The sequence below is a fragment of the Tupaia chinensis genome, unplaced genomic scaffold (assembly GCF_000334495.1).
Source record: "Tupaia chinensis unplaced genomic scaffold, TupChi_1.0 Scaffold138400_2, whole genome shotgun sequence".
Classification (NCBI taxonomy): domain Eukaryota; kingdom Metazoa; phylum Chordata; class Mammalia; order Scandentia; family Tupaiidae; genus Tupaia; species Tupaia belangeri.
Window position 1 is genome coordinate 132,329 of NW_006198298.1, and position 9,565 is coordinate 141,893.

Sequence of the window (9,565 nt, forward strand, 5' to 3'; positions counted from 1 at the left end):
CGCACCCAGCGTGAGTTTTAAGCCACCGGGTCCGGGACGCGAACCGCGGTCGACTACGTGGAAGTCCAGCGACATAGCCATTATGCCAACTGCTGGCTCCCAATAAAATAATTCTTAAAAAGAATATCAAGGTTGGGACCAGCAGATTGTGTAATAGTTACATTGCTGGACTCCCACATGGCTATTGGTGGTTTGCGTCCCAAACCCAGAGACTTGAAACTCACGCTGGGTGTGTTTGCATGCATGCCCAAAATCCTTAGAGGAGAATAGAGAAGGGATTGCAGCATGGCCATCCCCCTGGGGGGTTATATCTCTCGCTTTCTCTCTTTCTCTGTCTCTCTGGTGAGTGAACCTGCCCTATAGCAAAAAATCTCTCTTATAAAGCAAAGCAAAACAAAACAAAAACTTGTCAAGGTTGTAAAAGACAAAGAAAGACTGAGTGATTGTTCCAGATTAAAGAAGACTAAAAACACAAAATAACTCAATGCAATGGTATCCCTGGATTGGATACCCAGTTGCGGAAAACCAGCTACAAAGGATATTACTCAAACAACCGATGACATCTGAATATGGACTTTATACAAGATAAAAGTATCACATCACTGTTAAATTTCCTGATACTGTTAAGTATACTATAGTTATCAAACAGAAAGTACTTGTTCTTAGGTCCTATGTGGTGTAGGACTTAAAGGATTTTATCTGCCACTGTGTGGGGGTACCTATAGATAAATTAGGTCGTTGGGAAAGTCAGAATGCATTTTTGCATAGAAAACCACAGAAAAATACGTCATGACTTTCCTGACGACCTAATAGAAAGACAAAGAAATCTGTGGCAAAATATTTACAACTACTGATTCTGGGTAGAGGCTAGGTGGGAGTTCATTGTACTTTTTTTTTTTTTCAACTTTTCTGTAAACTTGTATTTTCTTTCAAAATAAGAAGTTATAAACATACCCATATGTGCCTTGTGTGTTTTTCAAGTCACTAAGTCCAGGACTTGAACTGCTCAATTGGCCATGAACAGTTAGGGTACAGGTCAAGAATGTCAAAGAGGTGCCAGCAGATGGCAAAGTGGTTATGTTGCTGGACTCCCACATGGCTGACCATGGTTCGAGTCCCAGACACAGTGGCTTGAAAATCACGCTGGGCATGTGTGTGTGCATGCCCAAGATTTAGGAAAGAGAACGGAGGAGAAGGGATTGCTGTGTGTCCACCCCCTTGGGGGGTGATTCCTCACTTTTCCTCTCACTGTCGCTGTCTTTCTCCACCAAGCACACACACCCTAAGGCAGAAACCTCAAAAAAAAAAAAATGCCAAAGATGTAATGTAATGGAATTTATTTATTAAATTAATGGACAAAAGGAGGAAAAAAGGATGTGATTATGAAGTTCAGTACTAATTTATGATCAATCTTAGCATACTAAGACAAAGAATTTTTTTGAATTATTTAAGGCCACATACTAAAAACTCACTATACATGTCGCACTTGATGGAGAAACTTTACTAAGTTACCCCATTTTGATTTTTTTAGTTTTTGCTATAGGGTGTGTGCACTTGCCAAAGAGAGAGAAAGGGAGGAAGGGAGGGAAGAAAGAGGGAGAGGGAAAGAAATCATCCCCCAGGAGGGATGGCCACACCACCAACCCTTCTCCTCCATTTTCCTCTCAGGATTTTGGGCATACATGCACACATACCCAGTATGATTTTCAACCTGCTGGGTCTAGGATTAGAACTGCAGTCTTCCATGTGGGATTCAGTGCCTTAACCTCCAGGCCACATGCTGGCCCCAACCCTTTTATTTTTAAAGGGTCTCTCCCGTGACAAAGAAAGAGAAAGACATACACACACACACCCTACAGAATACTCTCAAAGGGCCCTGATGCCATGATCCACCCCTAGCCTCAGCCTGTCCCAGATCATGGACAAGAGCACGCCCAGCATTCTCAGGGAGGTCTCCAAATGTGAACCAGGAACCTTCCTATGTGAGACTGCCTTGGTGTTTTACTACAGTGTCACTATCTGACCCCCATTCAAATTCCCTTTAAGATCAGTGACAGGCCCAGACTGATGGTATAGTTAGTAGTAAACTGAACTGCAGTGCTGGAAGCCAGGGTACACATGGCTAAGTGCAGGGTTCAGATCCTTGGATCGGCCTGAAAAAAACACTGCATGTAAGTGTGCATGCCCAAGATCCTAACAAGCTAGAGGGCTGCAGAGTAGGGATCATGGCCTGATGAGACCTGTTGAGGGTGTATGTCTCCATCATGAATAAAATAAATAAAACTTAAAAAAAGATCAGGGATAAAGTAAAAATGCCTACTGTGGGCCAGCCTGTGGCATTATTATTAAGGCAGCTGGCTCTCAATGGCTGACCATGAGGTTTGAATCTAGGACCTGGTGGCCTGAGAAGCATGCCCAAAATCCTAAAAGGAGGAAGAGATGGAGGAAAGGGGACTGCGGTGTGGTCATGCTCCATTGGGATGCTTTCTCTTAAAAAACATATCTGGACCCTTGGAGTGTGAGTGTTCACATGTGCATATATATTGAGTCGTCAGAAAAGTCATGGTGTTTTTCTATGCAAAAATGCATCATGACTTTTCTAACAACCTAACACTTTTCATTTTAGCTCTTTTGGTTTTTTAACTTTCCATGAGAGAGAGAGAACCCGTAACAGAGTCCCTACGTCAAAGTCTACCCCCAACCAGCCTGGATTGCAGGCATGTGTGGCTGCCTGTAGTGTACAGGGAGGCCTCAGGATATGAACCCAGGACCTTCCTATGTGGGTCCAGCATTGCAAAGCATTGTATTACTACTGTGCCACCATGTTCCCCACCCCCACCCCACACTCTCAATCATACAACTCCCGGTGTTTAGCTGGGTATATGGCTACCCAGAATAAAGACCACGTGGCTAAGTTCTGGAGAATGGAAGTACACAGAAATATCACATAAAACTTTGAAGGGTGTTCTTAGAAGAAGACGACATGCTCTTTTATTCTCCTTCATTTTTCCTGTTACTTTGAGTACCATGGGCTGAGGAAGGATACACAGAAGGGGTCACCTGTCAACCCTGGGCTGGCTATATACCTCCAAATTGCTTTTATGGGAAAGAGAAGTAAATTATCTGGTTTGAGCTAATATTCTTTTCTGTTATGACCAGCCAAAGTGAATCTTTTTAAGAAAGTTTATTTATTTCCTCCATCCCCAGCCAGTCACAGATCACAGGTACACATATGTCTGCATACTCAGGAGGGATTTCCAGATACGAACCTAGAGCCTTCCCATGGGTCAGTCTCCCAGGGCACTCCATTTTACTGCTCTGCCACCGTCTGGACCCTCAAAGCAAATCTTTTTTTTTTTTTTTTAAGAGAGATTTTTGTTATAGGGCGTGTGCACTCTTTGGAGGACAGAGAGAAACAGACACAGAAAGTGAAAAATCACCCCCCCTCCCCAGGGAGATGGCCACACTGCAATCCCGTCTCTTCCATTCTCCTCTCAGGATTTTGGGCACACACGCATAAGCATCCAGTGTGAGTTTCAAGTTGCTGGGTCCAGGACTTGAAGCATGGTTGACTGCATGGGAGGCCAGTGACATAACCATTACGCAATATGCTGGTCCCAAAGCAAATCTTAATTTGTGTACCTACTATCCCTAACTTTTTAACATGGTACTAAAAGTCTCAGACAATGCTATAACTGGAGATAAAGAAGAAACAACAGGATGGGTTTGTATACAACATGACCAACTACTAAGACTATAGGAATTAAGACTGAATTATTAGAAATGAAAAGAGGAATCAGACAACTTAAAGAAATCAACAGCTTTCTTCCATCCCAGAAAATACAGCATGATGAGTATTTTTTTTTTTTTTAAAAAGTAAGATATTGGGACTAGCAGGTGTTATGGTGGTTAAGATGCTAGAGCCCACTTGGCCAACTCTGTGGTTCAAGTCCTAGACCCAGTGACTTGAAAATCATACTGGGCACATGTGCCAAAAATCTCAAGAGGAGAATGGAGGAGAAGGTACTATAGTGTGACCCCTTCTCCTAGGGGGATGATTCTTTTATTTTCCCCCTCTCTCCAGTGGGTATACATGACCTATAGCAAAAATCTACCCCTCTCCCCCCAAAAAAAGCACTCCCCAGGGGGATGGCCACTCTGTAATCTCTTCTCTTACAACTCTTCTTGAGATTCTGGGCACACAGGCACACATACCCAGCATGTTTTTCAAGCCACCAAGTCTGGAACTCTAACTGTGCAGTTTGCCATGTGGGATCCAGCTGTCTTAACCATTCTGCCACTGGCTAGCCCTTTCCAGGAACTTTAAAAAAAATTGCCAGGGGAGGAGTACACTCACCAGAGAGGAGAGGGAGAATGCACCCTTCAATGGTGGAGAGTCACACGTAATACCTTCTCCTCCACCTCTCATCCTGTTGGGACTTTGGGCATACACACACACATGCCCAGTATGTTTTCCCAGCAGGGCTGGGACTCAAACTGTAGTTGGTCATGTGGAATCCAGCTCCTTTAAACACTAGCTATAGGACCAGCCCTCCACAAACTTTTTGAGGTACCCTTGAATTTTCATTTATTCAAATTTTCAGGTCGCTTGAGTGAATTTTTTTCTATTTAGTTTTGCTAAAGGGCGGATATGCTTGCCAGAGAGAGAGACGGGGGAGGGGAGATGAGAAATCACTCCCCGGGGTATGGCTCTGCTGCAATCCCTTCTTCTCTAGTCTCTTGGGATTCTGGGCAACAAGTGCACACACATCCAGTGACTCAAACTGTTCAGTTAGCCATGTGGGACCCAGTGCCTTAACCTCCATGCCACCTGCTGGCCCCAGACCTCTAAATGAATTTTAAACCATGCTCCGTATGAGTTTTTATTGAGATGACTACCTAGAAAAACTGACCATTTTCTCCAAATTACAATAAAAAATTAAATGCAAGGGAGCTGGCAGATGGTGTGGTGGTTAAGGGGACTGGATTCTCACATGGCTGACTGTGGTTCGAATACCGAACCTTGCGGCTTGCTTTCTCACTTTCTCTCTCTCTCTCTTTCATTCTGTCTCTCTCTGGTCAAGTTAAAATAAATAAATACATAAAGTTAAATAAAATAACTGTTTAAAGAAAAATTCAAGGCAATCTTGGCCAAAATTATTACTCTTTGGGGGCATCTCGATAAACTTTTTATACAGAATAAAACTCCACAGATGGCTAAATCAACTTTGAAAAGTAAGAGCAAAGAGTGAGCGATGAAGATATTTCATAATGCCAAAAACACTAAGACTGTGTCATGAGAATAATCAAATGCACCAATGGAACAAATTAGAGCACTCTAGATGGATCCACATGCATGAGGAAGCTTGAAATGACATGAGGTTACCACAAATGAACAAAGACAGGATGGACAATTTAAGAGGTGGCACTGAGAAAACCATCCACTATATGGAAGAATATAAAAAAAATCAGAACCTACCTTATACCATATTTAAAAGCGGATTGTGGGGGCCAGCAGGTGTTGTAGTGGTTAGGCACTGGATTCCCACTGAACATGGCTGACCATGGTTCGAGTCCCAGACCTGGAGACTTTAAACTCATGCCAAGTGTATGTGCATGTGTGTGTGTACGTGTGTGTGTGTGCGTGTGCACATGCGTGTGTGCCCAAAATCCCAAGAGGAGAATGGAGAAGATATTGTGATATGGCCATCCCCTCTGATGCGGTGATTTCTCACTTTCTCTCTTGTTGTCTCTCCGACAAGTGTATGTGTCCTATAGCAAAAATCTCTCTCAAAAACAAACAAACAAAAACGTGGACTGTGGGGTGGAAAAGACCTGAATGCAAAAGGTAAAACTACAGAGTTAGAGAATCTCTGTGGCTGAGAGTAAGAAAAGAGAAGATCCTGAAAGTACAAATTCTAAGGCAAAAAAGTGACAAATTTAGCATGTCAAAATGAAGAACAAGTATCCATCCTTGGGGAAATCATCAGGTAAAATGCAGTAGGCATACCCCGTGGTGCCCTTTGCAGCAATTAGAAGCACAGCACACACAGCAACATCGATTTTAAAAATACAGCACCGAGTAGTACAAACTTCAGAAAATAAGAAAGACTGTAGCATTGTCAGGTGTGTAAATTAAAAACACAGACACTCAGAACAACACTACATATTTTAGAAGAGTATGTATCAAACATGACACGGCAGCTGCCACAGAGATGGGAACTGTGAATAAAAATAAACAAGGCAAGAGGCAACCTTGTGCCTATGTATGACAGAAACCTACCTTGGGGGCCAGCCGGTGGTGTGGAGGTTAAGGCGGCTGGATCCCACACGGCTGACTGCACGGTTTGAGTCCTGGACCCTGCGGCTTGAAAAACATGTTGGGTGCACATGTGTGTGTGTGCCCCAAATCCCAAGAATGGAAGTGAAGGGACTGTGGGGTGTGGTCACTCCCTACGGGGTGCTTTCTCACTTTCCTTGTCTCTCTCTCTCTCTCTGGTAGGCACTCTCTCTCTATGGCAAAATTGAAAAAAAAAGAAAGAGGGACTAGCAGTTAGCGTAATGGCTGTTGCTGGACTCCCACATAGTCGACCGCGGTTCACGTCCCAGGCCCAGTGGCTTAAAACTCAGGCTGGATGCATGTGCGTGCGTGCCCAAGATCCCAAGAGGAGAAAGGAGGAGAAGGGATTGCGGCGTGGCCATCCCCCCCTGGGGGATGATTTCTCTCTTTCTGTCTCTCTGTCTCTCTCTGTCTGTCTGACGAGTGCACGCACCCTATAGCAAAAACCTCTCAAAAAGAAAAACAAAAAAAGAAATGACACAGCAGTAGCACAGTGCTCTGTGATGCTAGAAGCCATATGGAAGATTAGGGTTCTGTTTGTGGTCGCCCTGAACACACCAGGTGTACAACATCTATGATCCTAGAAGGCTGGGATGACGTTAAGACCCCACTGAGCAGCCAAGAGGTGGTGTGGTGATTAAGGCACTGGATTCACATATGGCTGACCACAATTCAACTCCTGAATCTGGTGGCTTGAAAAATCACACCAGAAACACATGTGTGCGTGCCCAAAATCCCGAGAGGAGACTGGAGAAGGGACCGCGGTGTGGCCATTCCCCCCTGGGGGGCAATTTCTTGCTTTCTGTCTCTGGCAAGTGTATGCACCCTATAGCAAAAACCTCTCTAAAAATAAATTTTTTTCCCCTGGCTTTTTATAAAGCTATTGACTTAATACAGGCGTTCTGAGAGAGCTCTGCTTTCCTAGGCAATATTCAAATATCATGAATAGATTATCTGCCTAGAATCACCTGGGGTGACCCACCAGGATGGAGAGCATTTTACTCAGTGTTCTTGTTCATAATGGAGTTGGGAAAAAAAAAACTGTACAAGCAATCTTCAAAAAAAATGCATATTATGAAAAAACTATGCATGGATTTCAAAAAATTTTTTGCACCAAAAATAAACTTATACTTGAATTCCATTTTACCATGAACTTTTGGGACCTTTTTTTGAAGTCTCTGGTATGACAGTATTCATTCCAAGACAAGTAGCATGTCACCTGTAGCCCATTCAGACCCTAGAGGCTTCCACCATCTGACCTGGCTTGCCCCTTGCCTCATGCTTGCCCTGGGCAAACTCCTGACTCTGAAAGCATGGCTCCCATCCATCCCTCAAACCCCAGGCTACAGCCTCACTAATGCTCCTCCTCTTGCTGCTCCTGCCTTGGTGAATGGTACCAAACCCCAAGCTAGAAACAGGCATCAGCCTCCATTTGTTCCTTTCTCTCGATCTCTTCCCACCCTCACACCTAGCCACGATACCCTCAAACTGTTCTGAATCACTGCAAAGTGCATGGCTCCCTTGTTAGGCCCCAAAGAGAGAGAAGACTGCAATTATCTGTCTCACTCATCATGGCATTCTCAGAGCCTAGCACAGGTCCTGACTCAGAACAGGTGCCAAACACATGTCTGCTGCAGAGACCGATCATTTGCTGTGCTGTTTCCTCTGCCTGGAAGTCTTCTCATAACACCTTCCTGGATATTTCTCACAAAGGGACAAGCCTAGGCTGCTTACGTAGGGTGGAAGCAAATAACTCACCGTCTTTCATACTCCATGTCCTGATAAGGCCTGCGGGGGCTGCTGGGGCCCCTCCTCAGCCGCTGGCTCCGTTTCACTTCCCAGCCACCCCCACTGCTGCCACCATGATCTGCCAGCCTGGGTGATGCCTCCTGCAAGGACTCTGGGGAGAACGAAGGAAGAAAGGGGTCAAGGCAGTTAGGGCCTCCTTGAGAAACCCTCGTCAAGGTTCTCTGCTGTCCCTTACCCTAGGGACGTTGTTTTCCAACTCCAAGTGATCCTGTGGGCCACAACAGAAAAGTGGCCCCTAACTGGCCTGCTCTTTTCCCACCAATGCAAGGCTAGGGCCCACTGCCCTAAGAAAGTCAGGTCTTCATCAGTCAGGGGGCCTCATGCAGAGAGACCTGATGGGGCCACCCACGTGTGATGAGAGCCTTGCCATCTGAGGCCAGGAGACAAGTTCAAGCTGAAGCTGCCTTCCCAGGGAGGGGTCTCGACGCTGAATGACTTGTCTGAAATTAGGCATGGAGGCAAGACTTGCAAGACTTCACAACAATGGCAGTCCCAGGTACCTACTGGGTTCCTTCCATGGGTCCCAAGGTGCCATTTAATCTTCCCAAGATGCTGGCTGCCCCCTTCAAGCAGCAAGAGACCATGAAAGGCTCTTGGGGGTGCATGGAAGGGGCTAACTTGGTAACCAACAGCTGCCACCTCCCTGGGCTCCTGGCCAACACAGCCTTGGTCCTCACACGGCAACTAGCTCAGCCCCTGAGCCCCATCTCTCATGTGCAGATGGGTCCTCAGGTGGCTCTCTCCCCAGGGCTCTGAGCCCAGTTTTTCCAGAGGCAGAAGAAGCCCTTTTGGAGGCTGTTCCAAACCTCTGTACACTTCTGCTAAGAGGAAGGGATAGTCATTTCACCCAACCCTCAAAGTTGCAGGAGAACCAAAGAGTCCTGAGAACCATGTGGCCCAGCCAGGGGTCAGGATGTATCCCTGAACACTCAGGCCCCACCCTTGGAACAGGAATCAGGTAAAGCCAGGTGGTAACAGCAACCTGCCCAACACTAGGTTGCCACCACACCTTTCCTCCATGTACACGCACGCATCTTTTCTCTTCCTCCTCAAGCCACAGGGAACCAGAGTTACCTGCTCCCAGATAGGTAAGTCAGAATCACAATTGGGGGCCCCAATGGCTGTGAGCCAGCTACAAAACCATTAGCAGACTTGGTAAAGGGGCATACACAACAGATAGGGACCAAAGTTACAGACATAAGCCCCAAATAACTGCGGGCCCGAAACCACAGAGGGAACCCACAATAAGGGCCGTAATCACACTAATCACACTGAGCGCTCTTTCAATGGATGCACGTCAGTGTCACAGATCGGAACCTCCAAAAGGGGCAGTAAGTCGCACAAACCTTCCCTGCACCCCCTCCCTACCCAATAGGTGGGTTAGGGCCGGTCACAAAACAAAACAGCCCAGCCCAG

General features: G+C 45.8%; 1 protein-coding gene across 1 annotated transcript in view; it reads right to left on the reverse strand.

Moving 5' to 3' along the window:
- The window catches only part of RBM10 (RNA binding motif protein 10), a gene marked incomplete in the record, with an annotated part of 45,453 nt that overhangs the window by 35,173 nt on the left and 715 nt on the right, over positions 1–9,565 (reverse strand). Inside the window, 1 exon segment of the mRNA XM_027765464.1 lies at positions 8,099–8,240. Within this exon segment, the coding sequence (XP_027621265.1) occupies positions 8,099–8,115 (17 nt within the window).